General features: G+C 55.4%; 1 protein-coding gene across 1 annotated transcript; it reads left to right on the forward strand.

Annotated features, from left to right (window-relative positions):
* The first annotated feature begins 2068 nt into the window (after positions 1 to 2068).
* Positions 2069 to 18713, forward strand: SALL3 (spalt like transcription factor 3). The gene is made up of 3 exons (XM_057700180.1): positions 2069 to 2150; positions 13753 to 17216; positions 18282 to 18713. The coding sequence occupies exons 1-3, from the start codon at positions 2069 to 2071 to the stop codon at positions 18711 to 18713; spliced, it is 3978 nt and encodes a 1325-aa protein (XP_057556163.1).
* The last annotated feature ends 757 nt before the right edge of the window (positions 18714 to 19470 follow it).

Genomic DNA, 19470 nt, shown 5'->3' on the forward strand with positions numbered 1-19470 from the left:
GCGGCCGTGGCGTGGGGGGTAACTCTAGAACTGGAACATCTTTCATCTGTCATTTTTTTCCTTTCAAACACAAAATTACCTCAGTGAATATGCCTGCCACCAAACAGCAAAACAAAACCAACCTTCAGGGACTGGTTGGGAGGGGGGCGGTAAAAGTGGCGACGGGGTCCCCTTGGAGATGATTCCAACCTGTGCGCTTCCCTCCTCTGTATGATTTTCCTGCGCTTTTCCTGGAGCCCAAAGCTGTTGCTTCGTGAAACTTACACAGAGGCGCGCCGGAGAACCCGGGCTGGGAAGCGGGAAGATTCTAGAACGGAAAAGCAGCCCGCGGAGAGCCGGGCGAGTGGCGTAGGGCCGGGGTCCATCCGGGGCGGGGGTCCCTACTAGTCAGAGCCCCGCTCCCAGTCACGCAGGGGGATCGCAGCCCTCCGGGCGCCCGGGGCTATCTGCTCGCCCGCCGTTCCCCGCCAGCACACGACCCTGGGGGAAGCGCCGGGAGGCCATCTGTGCCAAAGCTTCGTACCAGACAGGGCCACTTGTGAAGACAAAAATAATAAATTTAGGAAAAGAAAAAAGACATGCTGGGGCGGGGGCACAGGCGCAGGCTCGGCGGCGACGGGGCCGGGAGCACATCCCGGCAGCCGCTGGCGATGGAGGACACGCGCGGGAGTGAGCGCGGGGGAGTGGGCGAGGGCGCGTGTGCACGGCTGCGCGTGGGGGTGCGCGCGCGGGAGCGAGGGCGCGTGCCCGACAACCCGCGAAGGGTGGGTGCGTGTGCGGGGAGCGCGCGGCGCCGGCCACCCGGGGATGCGGGGCAGGTCCGTACGTGCGCGACCCCTCACCTGCCCCCCCCCACCCCGCCAACGTCACCCCTGAAAGTCCTAGCACGGTGGGCCGCGCGCGGGACTTCTGCGGACTTGGAACTTCGAGTCTCGCGGCCTCGGGGCACCCTGCGCCCCCTGCCCACGCCACAGGCGCCCCGGCACTGCACCCAACGAGCAAGGGAACTGGGGGGTGGGACACTGGGGCCCCGTCCTCCCCTCCCTGTCCCTGGACTTAAGGAGCCGCTGGCGGCGGGGAGGCCCGGCGGGCGGGCGAAGGGCCGAGGCGGCCCTGCTGGCGGCGGCGGGAGGGGCGGGCGCTGAGGAGTCGAGGGGCCCGGGGGGGCGGGGAGACGGCGCGGGGTGGGGGAGCGGAGGGGAGGGGGGACGAGGGGAGGGGAGGGGAGGAGCCGCGCGGCCCGCGCCGCTTCCGAACCGGAAAGTTGGTCTCGCCGAAGTCCCGCCACCCCGGCGTGCGCACTCCGCTCCGCTCCGGCCGCGAGCCTCCGCGCCGGGCCGGCCGCCGGGGGAGCCCGCGGAGGGGACGCGAGCCCGGGGAGAAGGTCCGGAGAGAGGGGACACCTGAGCCTGAGCGCGGCCGGCGCGCCGAGACCCGCCGGGGACGCGTAGCAGCGGCCGGCCGGCCCTCCGTGCCCGGGGCGCAGGCGGGCCCGGCGCCCGAGCGGCCCGGCGAGACAAAGGCGCCGGCCGGAGCCCTGCCCGCGGCCGCCCGCTCCGGGAGGGGCGCCGGGCGGCGGCGGGGGGGCGCGGCGCGGGGCGCGGACGGCGGCGCAGACACGCTATAAAGGCACGAGCCCGGCGCGCCGGCGGAGAGGCGCCTCGCGGACGCCGCCGAAGTTTGCCGCCTGCGCCCGGGGCCGGGCGGCCGCCGCGGGCCGCGCCGGGCGCCGAGGAGCGCGGAGCCCGCGATGAGAGGCGGCGCCGGCCGCGCGCCCGGGTCCCGCAGGCGCCGGCCCCTCCTCGCCGCGCGGCCGCTAATTGCGAGCGCGGCCTCATTTGCATAGGCCGCCCGAGTCCGCTGGAGGCCGGCCAATCGGCGCGGCCCTGCGCTAATGGCCATGCATTATTCACCAGCCTAATTGCTCAGCCCCATGCGCGGCCCGCGCAGCCGCCGCCGCCGCCGCCCGCGCCCCGCGCCCCGCGCCCGCCCGGCCGCCCCGCGCCGTCCCCGCCGGCCGCCCCGCTGATGCCGCTGCCCCGCGCCGGGCCCGCGCGCCGCTAGCAGCATGTCTCGGCGCAAGCAGGCCAAGCCCCAGCACCTCAAGTCGGACGAGGAGCTGCCGCCGCCGGACGGGGCTCCCGAGCACGGTGAGGCACCGCGGAGCGCGCGGCGGCCGGGGGCCTGGGGGGCGCGCGGGCGGCGGGCGCCGCGCCCCGGGCGAGGTCCCGGCTCCTGCGGGCCGGGCTCTGGCGCGCGGCGCTCGACCCGGGCGGGCCGGCGCGGGGACCCGGTCCTCCGCCGCAGCGCGCGGCGCGGGAGTTGCGGGAGAAGTAAACTTGGCTGGGCCGCCCGGAGTTGCGCTGCGCTCGGAGGCGCCACGGCTCGGGGACCGCTCGGAGCCCGCGCTGCCGGGAGGAGGCCGGCGCGCCGAGCCCAGCGCAGGCGGGTGGGGGGGGGGGCCGCGCCGCCGCCTCCGCGCCGCCCCCGGGGCTCCCAGCGCCCGGACGCCGGGCCCGGCCTGGGCCATCGCGGCGGCGGCCCCCCGGGTGGGCGGGCGCGGCGGTGGGGACGCGGGCCGGGGAGGCAGGCCGCTGCCCGGGCAGCTTTGTTCAGCGCCCGGCGCCGCGGGCGGTGCGCGCTCGGAGCGGGTCTGCCGCCCCGACCCCGGCCAGCCGGCGGCCGCCCCGAGTGCCCCGGGGCCGCAGAGCCCGCAAGGTCCGGGCGCGCCGACAAACCGGTGATCCCACTCGTCGGCGAGTAGGCAGTCGGTGTCGCCTGGCCTTTGCTAATGGCCGCCTTGGGAATTAACCCCGGGGTGAGCTGCGCTGCGGCGCATGGGGGTGGTCCTTGCACGCCGTAGGACCCCGGCACGTTTCTGCTGCCTCTTGGTTTTCTGGGGCCTTTTCCTCTTTTTTCGGAGGCGCCGCGGGCGCCTCTGCAGCCGGTGGGCTGGTAGGAGCTCCCTGTCCACCCAGGAGGGAAGGTGGCGGCCGCGAAGGTCGGCGCCCGGCGAGGAGCGGGCGGCCGATGGCCGCGCCCCAGCCCGGAAAGTCCAGGCCCCGGCCGCCCGCGGGTCCCCAGGGTGCGGGCGGGGCGACCGCGGGACGCAGGGCCCCCCTCCCCTGCCCCGCAGCCCGGGCATCGAGTAGTTTGTTCCTTACAAAACAGGCCGGCCGACTTTGGGGATTAACCTATTGCGAGGGGTCTAGAGCAGATACGCATCTTTTTGCTCAGAGAATTCGCCTGCGGAAAATAAAAGGAGTTGAGGAGTTAGCGTGCGGTGTCGTGAAGTTCGCAGAAGCAGGTATACGTCCTCAGCCGAACGGAGAAAGGGGGCAGAGACTTCTTACGCGGCTGGGGATTCAGGGATTAAATGAAATTCGTGAACTCGTGAGGGTCTTTTTGTCGCAGCGGAGGTAAGGGGGTCTTATCTGTGTCGCCTGGTCACCCAAGATTAGAACGGGAGATATGCTAAAAAGAAACGCTTGCATATGGTGGGTAGATTAAGGACAAAGAATCTTTTTGTCATGGAAATGGATTTTTTTTTTGTTTTGTTTACTTCATCACATAGAATTTCTCACACTTGGTTTGTTTTCTATTGCCCTCAATGACTACATGATCAAATGAATGGATTTATTTCTGCCGAATGAGAAAGACAGTCTTTCCTTCAAAAGAACTACATTGCATCCCAGCGAGGAATTTTAAAGCTTTATTATTGTGGCTCCTGAATAGCTTAAAATCGGCTTTCACAGCCGCCCCAAAATGCAACAATGTAAATACTTCTCAGCTTTGTAGGGTCGTTATCAAAATGTGCAATGTCTCCTTTTATTAGAGCATATTTTAATTAATAGAGTAAAACCCCTTGCATTTAACAATTAAGCTGAGGCACTGCTGTTCATTTTTAATTTCACTTCAGAAATGCGAGAGCGTGGGGAACCTCCTAGGATAAGCATGTTGGAGGGGTCCAGAGCCCTTATGTGAAAACCTAAGATGGAGTGAGTTCTTCACAAGTTCGCTTTTGAATTGCCCTTGTTGTTCCTGAATGTATTTAGGGGTGAAACAGAGTCAGGGTTTCTTACCCACCGTGGGATTAAAGTTTGCGTGGAGGCTGTGTTTTTCACAATTATTCAGCGTTGTAATCGAGATATTGCCACAGCTGCTGATCATATTTTGCAACAGGCCAAAAATAGCCTGTCTGGGGCCGGGCCTTAGTCAAGTCGTGTGTTCCCTGGATTGTTCGGGCAGACTGTTTAAAACATAGTTCTTTCTGATTTAATTATTCTGAAGCTGATTGTTCACGGAGCATAAAAGATACTCTGTTCTCTGTTCACTTAAGGAATGTTCGTGTATGTGTTACTCTGCTGTACTGGTGGTCATTAGGAGGAGACCTAAGTAAAATATTTTTTTAAAGATAAATGGTTGTGAAAACTGAATTACTCCAATGTGCATCAGATCCTCTCAAAATTACATTTTGTTAAATGCAGTGGAAATAAACAGACTATGCTTGGAGTTATAAGTGAGCTGAGTGAGTTTACAGTGTTTTAGAAACGAAGTGAATAATTCCTTTGTATCACTTTGGGTGTTACATGTTAATTAAAGCCGTAGATGCCCGCAATAAAATTGAAGGTTCTTGATAATCACATGAAACATAAATATTCTATGCAAAATTTTCAGTATAATACGAGGGGGGGAGGCAGAGATGCACAGTCACATTAATTTACAGTAAAAGACTTTATTTCTTAAAAAAAGGAAAATGACTATTATTTTTCAGGCTTTGGTTTTTAGGCAAGCAGTGAAAAGACAGCTATCCAGAAATGCTTCAGTGCTGTACAAACCTTATTGCAGGAATGATATGATGACGTACGTAGAATGGGAAAAAGTAATAAAGGTTTACTTAAAGTTCTAAAGTTATCCTGTTGTAAAAATGTGTTTTGAGGGTGACTGGGACTGAATTTACATTCCCAATAGGTACCATCTTTTAAAATTGCAAATTATTTCATTCCTGTTTCTGAAAATTTAGAAATACATAGGATGCAGCTTTAGGATTCAGTTAATTAAATGTATGCCACCAGTAATGAAATCCTTTGAGCCAGCTGAATATTTTTCTTCTAAGAAAAATTAATTAAAACTTCTACTGATGGAACAGCACTTACACTCCCACTAAGAGCTTTAAAAGGTGTATTGTTGCTGTCCTTCCTCGGATAAAATACAACTTAGGAAAGATGTATTTCATGGTCGTTGGAAGGCAAATACGTATTAAGGAAGAACAAAAGGATATTATAATTTAAAACAGTTTGCCATCCTGTATTTTGCTTTTATTTTCTGTCAACTCACAGTTACAAAGCTATCTTCAAAATCCTTTTAAATAGGGTGATCCTGTGATTTGAGGCTTTACCAGTGGTGTTCATAGACTGTGTTTAAATTAAGGGAGAGAAGGCCCCCAGCCCTGGGTGAAGAGATCTTTTCTCTTTTCTCTGTCTGTGCATGGTTTGCCTTCAGTGCTCAGGGCAGTGGTTCACACACTCACAACTCAGCATTCCAAAAGGAGACAATTCAGAAGCCACTTTCTAACACCCGTAGGCAGACTGTTTTCTCTGAAACATGAAAGCTAAGGAGTAAGTTAAGCAGGGCGGGGAGAAAAGAAGCGTTTGCAAGCATTTATTTTCCAAATGACATTTAAAATCCTAACCTATTTAAAAATGCATAATTTGGTGGCCAATAAAAAGCATGCCAGTTCATTCTCACCTTACAGAGAAAGAGCTGATTGTGGAACAGCTAAGGGATTTTTTTTTTTTAAGGCACCTTTAAACTTCCACAGTCTAGGCATAATCCAATATTTTTAGATCTATTTAGAGCCAGAAAAGGAAGAAGGTATGGAGCAACAGCAGGAATTACTTAGCAAGCTGATTGTTTTTTGTATACAACAGTGATGGCCAAAGTGGGTCAGATTTCATTTTCAGCTGCAATCTCTAAGAGGCTTTGCCATTCACCCCAAGAAAGCTCCAAGAACATTTTCTTTTGGGGGGAATTCAGCAAGGGTGCAACCAAGGCTCCCATTCTGTGTACTGCACACCAGTTAGAATTTAGTATCTCAGATAGAAGTATTTTATTTACGTGAAATAAAAACCTTCTAAACTGCCAATGAGGTCACACTCCATCCTTTAATGCTGGAAATAGTTTCAAGAAGGATCATTTTTAAGTAATACGTATAATAGGAAGAAGTTTTGTTGTTTTGTTAGTTTTCGTTTTCCTTCATGATTTCTTGACCAGTTGCTAGGATAAGAACAGCACGTCTTAGACAGTCTCATGAAGATGAGGGCTGATCATAGCACTGGTGGGACAGGTTTGCAATTACAGCATATATAAAGTTTCCACACACTTCATATAAAATCAGGCGTAAATAAAATCTATAAATATTGAATGTTTTACTATTACTTTAATAAACTTTTATGTATTTTTTTTAAAAAGAGCCCTGTCCTTTGATTTTTCTCAGTGTTTTACTATTCCTTTACATAAACTTTCTGTTTTAAACAAGGGCCCTGTCCTTAGGTTTTTCTCCTGTAATTTGAACACCTTTATGATCTAAAGTGCAGTGGACGGTGTGATTTCCAAGCAAATAAGGCAAGGCGTATCACAGAAAGTGTGAACTATTCATTGAAATAATAAAATAATGTAATGGGCTCTCTTTATGTCAGACACAGGATGGATCTGTTTGTTAATTAAAGCAAGAGTTCTCAGGGCTGAACCATTGTCCACCAGAGAGACCTGAGGATGCCAGGGTGGCGTCCAACTCGTGCCCTCCGCGGGCCTGTCTTTTCCAATCACCCCGGATTAGCTATGCCTTACCGTCGGGGACCCCTCCCCCGCCGCGTTCTCGGGAAGCCTGGGGGCCGGCATAGCTCCAGCCTGGTGGCCTGGGGTCTGTGAGGAGGTGGGCTTGCGGAGGGCTGGCAGCCCTCCCCGAGGGTGGGTGGTTCAGAGTGCTGCTGCGACAGCCCTGCTGATTTAACCTTTGCCCGCTTTGCCCTGCCAGGGGTGGCCACTAGATGTCAAGCTCATAATACAATTAGTGCATCTGCGCTGTTGACCTTGGCAACAGGACTCAGCAGCGTTCTGTGACGTGTGAACACTGGCTCTGAGTGTGGACCGGGGGCCCGCGAGTTGGCTCGGCTTATCAAACGCCCATCTAGGTCAGCACACGTGTTTATAGTTCTCGGAGAGGGAGAGAGAACCCTTTGCCTTTGTGCGGCTGTTCCATCTTGAACTGTGTAATTAACCCTGCAGGTGCCGCGGCACTTGGTCTTAATTCGCCGGCATCCCTGGGCTCTTGCAGAGAGCCCTCTTCGCAGCACCGTGTGGTGACTGCCTGTGGGACTCTGCCCATCGGGGCCGCTGGCTCAGCCCCCCCCCCCCCACCCCGGGGCAGGGCTCTTCCTGGGTGACTGTGTGTTGCCTGTGTGTAAACTCCCCCCGTAGAAACGGAGCCGCGCGGCCAGGCGACGACACGCCGTGGAAGTGGGTCGCTGCCCGCAGGCGGGCCGCCGGCTCCGGGGCGCGCGTCCCCTCGGGGGCCCCGCGTCCGTCCGTCCGTGCGCCTCGCGGCGGGGAGAGGCGGCGGGTCGGGGCCCGCGGGCGCCCGTGCGCGCCAGGCTCCGTGTCGGAACCGAAGGCGAGGCCGCGCGGACCCGGCGCGCCCTCCCCGGCTCTGGCGGAGCGGGCCGGGCCCCCCGCGCGTGCGGGCCGGGCGCCGCGTCCGCGTGGAGGAGCCGTCCGCGGGGGAGGCCGTGTCCCCCCGCCGCTGCCCCCGCGGGCGCGCGCGGCCGGCCGGCGCCACAGGTGCGCCCGCCCGGGCCCGGCGGCGGCCGGCGGTCGGCGCGGCTGGGCGGGGGGCGAGCGCCCTCCGCTGTCGGCCGCGAGGCGCGCGCGGGCCGGGGAGGAGGGCGCGCGTGCCCCGCGGCGCCGGGAGCTCCGGCTGCAGGGTCGTCGCGCGCAGCGGGGGTCTCTGTGCGCCTCCTCCCGTGGCGCAGCGTGGGCTCAGCATGCGATCCTTCAGCCCCCTGCACGGGAGTCAGCGCTATCGTGAGGACTTCGAGAGAATCCATTTGCGAGAAAATAGTGTCTCCTAACCATTCGGGAAAACTTGGGAAATGCTGCCTAGGTTTTGAAGGGACGGAGAAGGCGCAGGAGAGAGTACCGTTTCCTCCCCTCCAGACCCACGTGGCGTTTTCAAGTTACTCACTGAAGAAGTGGAGAAGTTCCCTTCCCCTTCCTCTTCCCGTCAGGGGCAAAGTTTTGCTTCTGTTTTCGTGAACTGTGAGGAATTTAAAGTGCAGAGCAAACGGGGGGCAGAACGAAGGTGAGACTGAGCGTGATGCACAGAATTATCAAACACCTGTCTACTGCTCTTTGTAACTTGGTTACTCATTTACAGGGTACTGCCTCCTGGAAGGAGAGAATAAGAAAGCCTTGCTGAGAACTGCAGTCTGAGTTTTTTAAGGAAAGCGGCGTCTCAGATATTCTTATCTGTGCCACAGTGATGCTCTTCACTAGTGGCTCGAAAAGATCACCGTGAGTGTAAACATTCCGCCCGTCTTCTGCACGTTGTCTGTATTTGGAAGACCGCATAGCCTTTGCAGGCAGTGAAGACATACATGATCCTTGTATAACACGATCCTTGTCTAGTGTGTAACAGACGGAGAAATCGGAGCTGAGAGAGAAAGTGGCGGGGGGGTCCTTTCACACCCAGAGAGTTAGGATTCTCCGAATAGGGACATTTTCCTTACATGTTCTCTGTTTTTCATTAGTGAGAAGGGGGGGAAACACATGTATTTGTAACTCGTACTGAAGGCGTCCTTTGGTTGGAGGCCCTTTCCCCTTCCTGTAGCACCCAGAGGTGGCACATTTGCTCAAGAACGTTTGAACGCTGAGAGTTAGAAACCCGGAAAATCTCAAGTATAAATAGTAAATGTGGGGATAGCTGTAAACTAATTGCACATTTCCTCTCCGACGGAAATAGCTTCATCTTTCAGGCTCCGTGCTTTTCCCTCCTCCTGAGTGCGATCAGGAAGACAGGCTCGGCGTTAAGTACAGACGCCCGGCTCACAGCCGTGGCTGGCACATCCTTGATGTTGGCAAAGTAGAGTTATTTCCACAACAGCTTGTGGAAGCCGGGTATCACGGTGATACCCAGCAAATACAGCAAAGTGTGTGGCACTTTCGGAAAGTAACCTCCACCAAGTGTTCCTGTTAACCGAGGGAAGACTCTGGTTAAGCTCTCTTACGGGGGGCATCGGTTGGCATTTTTCTTCACGAGTTCTGAAACCCTTGTGCACTGTAAGCCCCTGCCTGTTTACAGTCTCAAGTCTCCTAGTCCTTGAGCAGCCAGTGTGAAAAAAATAAATTGTTTTGACATTAATGATAATGTTAACAATGTTTGTTTTTCAGTTCCCCTTTAAGGAAGAAAGACTTTCCGGTTGCATCGGAGATAAATTTCTCAAACCTCGTTCTGTTGTTACAGTGCCTCAGTGACATGGTTTTACCTTGAAACACAAATTTTAAGGCCATATCAACAAATGGATATAATAACTTCTATTTCTAGAATGCAAAAGCCAGTTTAAAATGTAAATTTAATTAAAAGGTCGTTGAATACATTTGAATCTGACATAATACTGGCTTAAAACAATGGCAGGCTTAAGGGCTTTCGAAGTTACGTGATAGACTTTGGAGCTGCTGTCAGCTCTTTCCTGTGTGAATTTTCCTGTCATAGAAAGCATGTTTTTAACGGTAGACACTTCCGGATTGGCACCTCTACACTGTAACGTGATGCATGTAACCACTGTGATGAGAACAGGCATAGAAGCAAGTCAACCGCTGCTCATTTTGCGTCTTCCTTCTGAGTGTGGCCGAAGGTCGCTGCTCTCACTCCGGACTCAAGTGCAGTCTCGCTGCTTCTGAAGAGCTCTGTCCCTAGTGAAACAGGCTCGTTTTGGTTCTTCCCTACCAAGCAATTCAGTTGAAGTGCTTGTTGTTGTTTAAAAACGTTGTGAAAATAGGCACAAATTTTCAGTTCCACTTGTGACACATTGGAGTCTTTTCACTTGTATTCACTGTATTCAGGACTGTCTTGTGACATTTCTGCTTCCCTGTAACTTTTATGGGATGCTCATCTCACTCGGCTTTTGGTAGTGAAACAAGTGGAAATTACAGCTGATGCGATCATGTTACGGTATTTCATATAGACCCAGTGAGAGAAGTTACAGGTGGTGGTTCTAAATTATTTGCCCCCAGTAAAAAATCTGAATTGTGTTGAAGAATTTTTTTTCCGTCACTAATTGTAGTTTTTAAAACATGTTTTAGTTTATTATGAAACTTTGCTTATAAAATCCAACAGTTATCTGTTTTGTTACATTCATTAACATAACGAACTAACAGGTCCAAATGGTCAGAATGCCATTTTCACCCAGTTTCCTCTCTTCAAGTTTGCTTTCCTTCTTCAATTTTAGAAGAATACAGTGAAAGTTTATTTTACTTTGACGAGAATATCTTCATTGTGTTTAGGTAATTATCAATTTGCATAAAACAAAATGACATATTTGGTAGATAGTACTTAAATATTATTCTCTGCGCAGTTTCTGCAATTGAGAAACCATCGTAATTTTGCTGACCTGCCAATGGGAGAAGGAAATTACCTTCCCAGTTTCCATGACTTTAGAGGTGAACCTAAAATACTTAACACATGAGAAAACCAATGGAAATGTAAAAATTTATCTTTAAAGTAAATAGATATTTCTTTGGGTTGCTTAAGACCTTTGAGAAAAGTATAGTGTAAAATAGTAACAGTCCTGTTTTCTCTATTTTACATGCCATAGTATGTTACAAAGAAAATCTGGGAAATGTTCGTTTGTAAAGATATAACTTATTTACAGTTAGTAAGTTGATTCTTCCAACAGTCAGTGCACTTTAAATGATCCCAGAAATCAGCCTAATTTTTAAGCATTTTCTCAGTGAATTGTCCCTAACACATATTTCATGTAAAGAAAAAGTATTCTTATATAACACAGGGAACTATATCCAATATCTTGTAATAATCTATAATGGAAAAGAATCTGAAAAAGAAATTGTGTGTGTATAAATTAATGGAATCACTTTGCTGTACATCTGAAACTAATACAACACTGTAAATCAACTGTACTTCAATAATAATTTTTTAGAAAAAGAAAAAGGATTCTTTGGACAAAATATACACAGTGTTTAGTTGTGTGAAATTTTAAATGTTTATAGCATGTGAATGCTTTTGTATACCACCATGTAAGTTATACATTTTTTCTCCTCTAAGGAATAGAGGTAAAAAACATTTCAAGAAATTAGCAATATTTAATTTCTTGGCATTTTTCTTTTAAAAAAGTAATAAAATTAAAAATCTCTATGAAGACTATGGCAGGCCTTCTATATCGTAGCTTTAAAGTGTGTTCAGTTATAATGACCACACTGGCTGTGATGTAGCAGAACACTGATTCCAGCTCGACTGCTTGGTGCACGTGAACTTTTGTTTTTAATGGCCACTTCTGCTTTTTTAAAATATGTGGGTCTGCAGAAGAACCTTCCAGTATTATAAAGAAATTTAAAAGTAGAGATTCTTTGCGTTGTGTGATAATTCTCAAAGTACATAACCTAAATTTGAGAGAGCCCATGCTTTCTTATCTGTCATTAAGAAATTATTTACCTGAAGAGTTGAGGTTTTTTCCTGCCCTGTTCCATAACCTTTGCAGGTTTCAGATTAGTTTTTGCATACCTTGAGCAAAGTTAAGCACTCTGAGTATTTATTTTGTTAATGTTCCTATCTGCAGTATAGATCAGCTGTGTCTTTGCTTCCAGCTACACTCAACCTCATTACGGACACCTATTACGTTCCTCCCTCCGTACAGTAATGAGACTTCTTGCAGTCTGATCTTCAGCACTGAATTTAGTTTAAAAGTCTAGCAGGTCTTTATGGGCTGCAAGCTCTAACTTCTTTTCCCCTTCAAATGGTCCAGCCAGTGAAAAAAATGCTAATTGAGCACTGCTAATAATTTTTTAAAGGCACGTATAAATTACCTGGCAACAGCAACCTCTTGGAGAGCAGCTGACTAGCCTCGAAAATAGTTTTATTTTCTTTTCCAGTAGAGAGAGTAAATATTCTTACAGGATGTTTTTTACAAATCAGATATCTCTACCGAACCCTTCTTTTCCTAAAACCCTAAAAGAGAAAACGTGGAGCTTCTCCTTAGCAAATCCATTTGTTGATGTTTCAACAGTAAATGATTTCCGGGGACACAAACCTGAGAGTGTGTGGCTCTCACAACTCAGCTGTGAAGGACAGGAAAGGGCCAATGTGCAGCTGTCATTTGTCTCTGTTCAAGCCCCGATTTGCTGCTGTCACTCCATCCACAAGTTGACAAAAAGCAGTTGCAGGGCAGCGCTACCCAGGCCAGCACGCGGAGCCTGAGGAATCATTGAGCACTGCCTGTCATCCCAGCATCCCAAAAAATAGGAGCTGGGGATGTTCTCGGATGTTGATTTCTCGTTCCTGGATGGCTATTTATTTGATCAGGTGTGAATGAGAATTCTTCATTAAACGGGGTTGTTATTCGGCACAAGAGGGTACAGGAGTCAGGAAGTCGCTGCCTGCAACGGTGATTAAACATGTGTAACCAATTAGAGGGTTTCCACCATGGCACAAGCATATAATTTGCTAAGTCTTTCTGTGCAATAGATGAAAATAGGTACAGAAAGTGTGTCTGACTACAGCATTCTCATGTTAAACATGTCAACATAAATGAACTTTAAATATATAATTTCTAGTTTGTTAACACTGTGCAGAACACGATGGGCTAGTAACAATAACATGCAATTTTGGTTCATTTTGCCAAGAAATTTTGCATCTGACAGAGCCAATTAATTGTATTAAACATGATTAATTTTAGGCCCAGACTATATTGATGGCATTCATTTGGCAAATCCTGAAATGTAGAAATGTACCCTATCTGGAGGAAAGTACAACGGCTGAAAAGATAGAGGATTGATTTGCTGATCAAACTACAGGTCGGAGAGATTGTTTTTTTGAGCAGAAATGTAAAAAGTGCTTATACATCCTTTGTTATATTTAGAAATGAAAGTATTTAGCTGAAATTTCCTGCATGAAATAAATGCCCGTTGATGTGAAAGGTTCTGTAGAATTACATTAAACCCGTAATGTCTCCGCGCGGCATAAAGATAATAAATCTCTGTGGTCCAAGCCCAGGAGAGTCGCAGCAGCCGGCTCCCCTGTCAGGTGCTGACGTGAGTTTGAAAGGTTACAGATTAGTTTAGCAATGTTAAGTGAACTGGCAAAGGCATCTCTAATTCTGCTGGAAATGAGGAAGCCCGGTGGTAGGGGGAGTCCTAATGAGCCCATCGAAAGCTGGCTTTGTAGGCAACAGACAGGGTGGTTGCAGATTGTATGAAAATATTGGAAATCAATGGCTTCTATGGAATTTCATTAAGAAGCAGTATCCACAATTGATAGCGCCTCATAATTTGATGGATAGCGCTAAGAAAATGATTAGCCAGCGAGAAAGAGTCATAGAGCACACACGCCGGGACGTCAGAGATGGCCAAGTGGGGTAATTTGTACAAAATAAAAAATATTGATTCTACGTGTGTGCGGAATTTTGCGATGGAGGGCGGGCTGTCTCGCGAGGCCCAGGCTGATGTCATGTCTTGCTTTTCCAGCAGCCCCCGGGGAGGGCGCCGAGGATGGGGACAGCGGGAACGAGAGCCGCAGCGGCAGCGAGGAGACGCACGTCTGTGACAGGTGCTGCGCGGAGTTCTTCAAGTGGGCGGACCTGCGGCAGCACAAGAAGGCCTGCACCAAGCACCCGCCCGTGCTGATCGTCAGCGAGGATGAGCCGGCCCCGCCCTCCGAGGAGTTTCCGGAGCCTTCCCCGGCCAGCTCCCCCAGCGAGCACGCGGAGAGCGAGGTGGCCGAGGAGGCGGCCCCCCTCGAGGGTGGGGAGGGCGGGGAGGTGAGGGCCCCCGACAAGGAGGACGAGCCCATGGACGTGGGCCCCTCGGCGGACAGGGGCATCCAGAGCCCGGGCCCCGCGCAGGCAGGGAAGCCGCCTCTACCTCAGGTCCCCGAGCCGGGCCCCGCGGCTGCCTACGGCATGCCAAACACCAACGTGACGCTGGAGACCCTCCTGAGCACCAAGGTGGCCGTGGCACAGTTCTCCCAGAACACGCGGGCTGCAGGCACGGTGGGATCCAGCGGCGGGGTGACGGCCGTGGCCATCCCGATGATCCTGGAGCAGCTCATGGCCCTGCAGCAGCAGCAGATCCACCAGCTGCAGCTCATCGAGCAGATCCGCAGCCAGGTGGCCATGATGAACCGTCAGCCCCCAAGGCCACCGCTGAACCCCGGGGCGGCCTCAGGGGCCCAGAGCGCCCCGGTGCCCACCGCCGGCCAGCTCCCGGGGCTGGCCGCACACTCGGCCCTGCAGCTCTCTGCCGGGGCCGCCCCCGTCCCCGCGGCGCCAGGCCCCGCCGCCCAGCCGGCCGCCTACGAGGGCCCCCAGCACCTGGCCCAGCCGGCGTCCGGAGCCAGCACCCCGCACGTCCCGGGCGGGGGCCCCTCTGTGCCCGAGCCCGGCGCCCCAGCGTCCTCTGGTGCGGCCCCGGCCTCCACGGCCACGGCCCCGGCCCCGGCGGCCAGCGCCTCTGGCGGCGCCTCCCGGCCACAGAACGCGTCCACGCCGCCCGCCCTAGGGCCCGGGCCGCTTCTACCTCAGACCTCCGCCAGCAGCGTCATCTTCCCCAACCCGCTGGTCAGCATCGCGGCCACGGCCAACGCGCTGGATCCCCTGTCGGCCCTCATGAAGCACCGCAAGGGCAAGCCCCCCAACGTGTCGGTGTTCGAGCCCAAGGCCAGCGCCGAGGACCCCTTCTTCAAGCACAAGTGCAGGTTCTGCGCCAAGGTGTTCGGGAGCGACAGCGCCCTGCAGATCCACCTGCGCTCCCACACGGGCGAGCGGCCCTTCAAGTGCAACATCTGCGGAAACCGCTTCTCCACCAAGGGCAACCTGAAGGTCCACTTCCAGAGGCACAAGGAGAAGTACCCCCACATCCAGATGAACCCCTACCCCGTCCCCGAGTACCTGGACAACGTGCCCACCTGCTCCGGGATTCCCTATGGGATGTCGCTGCCCCCGGAAAAGCCGGTCACCACCTGGCTGGACAGCAAACCCGTGCTGCCCACGGCACCCACATCTGTCGGGCTGCAGCTCCCGCCCACCCTCCCCGCCGTCGGCGTCGGCAGCTACGCGGACTCCCCCAGCCTCACCCCTGCCAGCCACTCCCCACAGCGGCCCTCGCCTGCGTCCAGCGAGTGCCCCTCTTTGTCCCCGGGCCTGAACAGCTCCGAGGCGGGCGTCCTGGTGACCGCCGAGTCCCCGCAGCCGGCACCCAGTGGGTCTTCCCTGCCCAAGACCGAGCCCGTGAGCCTGCCTTGCGCAAATGCCAGGGCAGGGGACATCCCCGCTGCCGGGCAGGTCTCCGCCACGTCCACCCTTGCGGACAGCAGCGTGTCCCCAGGCCTCTGCAGCCCGGTGCTCCCAGCTGGCGCCGAGCCGTTCAAGGCCAAGTTTCCCTTCGGAGGGCTGCTCGACTCTATGCAAACGTCCGAAACCTCCAAGCTGCAGCAGCTGGTGGAGAACATCGACAAGAAGATGACTGACCCCAACCAGTGTGTCATCTGCCACCGCGTGCTGAGCTGCCAGAGCGCCCTGAAGATGCACTACAGGACGCACACGGGCGAGCGGCCCTTCAAGTGCAAGATCTGCGGGCGTGCCTTTACCACCAAGGGCAACCTGAAGACACACTTCGGGGTCCACCGTGCCAAGCCGCCCCTGCGCGTGCAGCACTCGTGCCCCATCTGCCAGAAGAAGTTCACCAATGCCGTGGTCCTGCAGCAGCACATCCGCATGCACATGGGGGGGCAGATCCCCAACACGCCGCTGCCCGAGGGCTTCCCGGACGCCATGGACGCCGAGCTGCCCTACGACGAGAAGGCCGCGGACACCCTGAGCGGCTACGACGACGACATGGACGAGAACTCCCTGGAGGAGGACGCCGAGCTGAAGGACGCGGCCGGCGATCCGTCCAAGCCGTTGCTGGCCTTCTCGGGCTCCTGCCCGCCCTCCCCGCCGTCCGTCATCTCCAGCATCGCCGCCCTGGAGAACCAGATGAAGATGATGGACTCGGTCATGGGCTGCCCGCAGCTGACTGCCCTCAAGTCCCTGGAGAACGGATCCGGGGAGAGCGACCGCCTGAGCAACGACTCCTCGTCGGCCGTGGGCGACCTGGAAAGCCGGAGTGCAGGCAGCCCGGCCCTGTCCGAGTCGTCCTCCTCCCTGCAGGCGCTGTCGCCCGGGAACAGCAACAGCGAGAGCCTGCCCTCCAAGTCCCCGGGCCTCGGCGCCCAGGAGGAGCCCCAGGAGACTCCGCTGAAGACCGAGAGGCCGGACAGCCCGCCCCCCGGCCCTGAGAACGGAGGGGCCCTGGACCTGACGGCCGCCCACCCGGGCCGGCCGGCCGTCAAGGAGGAGGCCCCCTTCAGCCTGCTGTTCCTGAGCCGGGATCGGGGTAAGTGTGCGAGCACTGTGTGTCGTGTCTGTGCCAAGCCTTTTGCTTGCAGGAGTGCCCTGGACGTCCACCTGCGCAGCCACACCAAGGAGCGGCCATTCGTCTGCGCGGCCTGCGGGCGCGGCTGCTCCACTCTGGGTAACTTAAAGCAGCACGTGCTGACCCACAGGTTGCGAGAGCTTCCTCCCCAGTTGCTTGACCCCAACTTTGCTCTAGGTCCCAGCCAGGGCACCCCGAGCCTGGGCCCCGGCTCCGCGCCCGCCACGATCAAAACAGAAGTGAACGGGCACAGCAAGGCCGGCCCCCTGGCCGAGGGCCCGCCGCTGCCGGCCGCCGTCCAGGTGCCCGCCGGGCCCCCGACGGTGATGAGCCCCGGCCTCGCGCCCATGCTGGCCCCTCCGCCGCGCCGGACGCCGAAGCAGCACAACTGCCAGTCGTGCGGAAAGACCTTCTCGTCGGCCAGCGCCCTGCAGATCCACGAGCGCACCCACACCGGGGAGAAGCCCTTCGGCTGCACCATCTGCGGGAGGGCGTTCACCACCAAGGGCAACCTCAAGGTGAGGGCCGCCGGAAGCCCCCACTCCACCTCCGTGGTCCTCGCCAGGGGCACGGGTGCTGGAGAGCCACGCGGGGAAGCGCGGCGTGTGGCGGCGGGCGTGCCTGCGTGTGCGTGGTGTGCGTGCTGCTCCCACCCGTGTTCAGTGGCAGTGAGGAGCCCGCCTTCCGTGCAGGCCGGCCTCCCTCGGGGGGCTGCTGCCACCCGTGTGGCTGCAGGGTGTTGGGGGGACACACACGTGTGGCCGCGGGCAGGCCCAGGGCATCCCTTGAGACCAAGTGATCTTGGCATCTTGGGGTCCCTGATACCAAGGTAACTGGGCCTGTAAATGCGTGCAGGTGACAGGTGATGCAGGTCCTGTCCAGAGGCCAGGGGTCAGGTCTGTGGTTTTGTCCACGTGGCCGCCGAGGGCCCAGTGGGCGTTTGGGAGAAACGTCCCAGCCCGCGGGCCGGGGGAGACCGGTGCAACGGCGTCACGTTTGTGGCACGTGAGCGCGCTGCCCACTTTCCCTGGAGGCAGAGCGTGTGGCCGGGCGAGCCCACGTCAGGTGCCTGTGTGGGTCTCCGTGACCCCTGCAGGGACCGTGGGAAGGGCAGTACCTGGCGCCTCCACTTGCTGGTGGGGTGAAAGCCGCCTGAGATCTCTCCTGACGGCAGATGCCGGGATGTTCCCTCCGTGTTGGGGAGAAGCCCAGTGACGGGGCAGAGTGAAGCCGGGAGTTCCACGTAGAAGACAGTTTGGGGGCAGAGGAGCTTCGGGGTCCTCCTGGGGGCCGGTGGGCCGGACACCTCGGGGGGAAATGAGTCCTTCAAGTGTGTGAACTGGAAGGAACATCCTTTAGCTCATTGGTCAGCTTGCCTTTTGTACTTGACAAAAGGAAATGATGCAGGTTCAAGTATAAGGTGCTCAGAAATGGTCACCTGGCAAGTTTGTTGTCCCACACGAGTGCTTAGGCTGGGGGAGAGGGGAAGGAGAGGAGCGGGAAGGAGTCCCCGGTCCCTGGCCGCCTCCGGGACGCTGAGGCGGGGCGTGCTCACGCCAGGGTGTGTCTCGTGTCCCCCGCAGGTGCACATGGGCACCCACATGTGGAACAACGCCCCCGCCAGGCGCGGCCGCCGCCTGTCGGTGGAGAACCCCATGGCCCTGCTGGGCGGCGATGCCCTGAAGTTCTCGGAGATGTTCCAGAAAGATCTGGCCGCGCGGGCCATGAACGTGGACCCCAGCTTTTGGAACCAGTACGCCGCAGCCATCACCAACGGGCTAGCCATGAAGAACAACGAGATCTCCGTCATCCAGAATGGAGGCCTCCCCCAGCTCCCAGTAAGTCTCGGCGGAAGCGCCCTCCCCCCCCTGGGCTCCCTGGCCGCGGGGCTGGACAAAGCGAGGCCCGGCAGCAGCCCGCCCATCGCGGGGCTGGACAAAGCCAACTCGGACGTGGGAGCCGGCCGGCCGTTCGCGCGGTTCATTGAGGATAACAAGGAGATTGGGATTAACTAGCCGCACCCCTGCCCTGCGGGTCACCCTTGACGGTTCGCCCAGAGCAGGAAAGACGGCGCCGGGGTTCCGCCCGAGGTGGCCTCGCCCGCTGCCTGGGCTGCCTTTCGCGGCGCGCTTGACTGTCCTCAAGAACTCAGCAACCTCTGAAATAGATTTAAGTCAGAAAGAGACGTCCTCGGAAAGCCACCTTGGGAACAGAAGGGGCTCAGACCACACGCGTTCCGTCCCTCCAAAGCCCAGCAGTGCCCAGGGGGGACTCCCTGCCCTGTTCCAGAAAACTCGTTCAGTGGTTTTGTTCGGATTCGTTAGAAACTTGAACGCTGTCTTTAGAACTCTCATCTCGGGGACGTGGTCCAGCGCCCGCGCTGCTGTGTCTCATGGCGGTGCCTGCGTCTGTCGCATTTGTGATGTTAAGATGATGCGGGTAACAGACGATGCAGTCCCACTGTAACGGAAGCTTTTGTACTGCAGAGTACATCTGGCTGTGTGATTTTTTTTTTTTTTTAAGCAAGGTTTGTTTTACTATAAATAAGTGGGTTATTTCCTTCCATGCAGGCAGAATCGTGACGTTCTGCTAGGAAAGAGCATGCTTTCTGTGTGCCAGCACCTGTCAGTAACAAGCCTGTTTTTTGTTTTTCGTTTTTAATTTAAATGTTTGTAGCTGCTATGTGGACAGTGTTCTCTAGCGTGGTCTGTAGCCCAGCAACTGGGGACAAGTTACAGGCAGACATCACCGTGAATGACTCACAACCTTATA

This window comes from Hippopotamus amphibius, chromosome 11 (genome assembly GCF_030028045.1).
Source record: "Hippopotamus amphibius kiboko isolate mHipAmp2 chromosome 11, mHipAmp2.hap2, whole genome shotgun sequence".
Classification (NCBI taxonomy): domain Eukaryota; kingdom Metazoa; phylum Chordata; class Mammalia; order Artiodactyla; family Hippopotamidae; genus Hippopotamus; species Hippopotamus amphibius.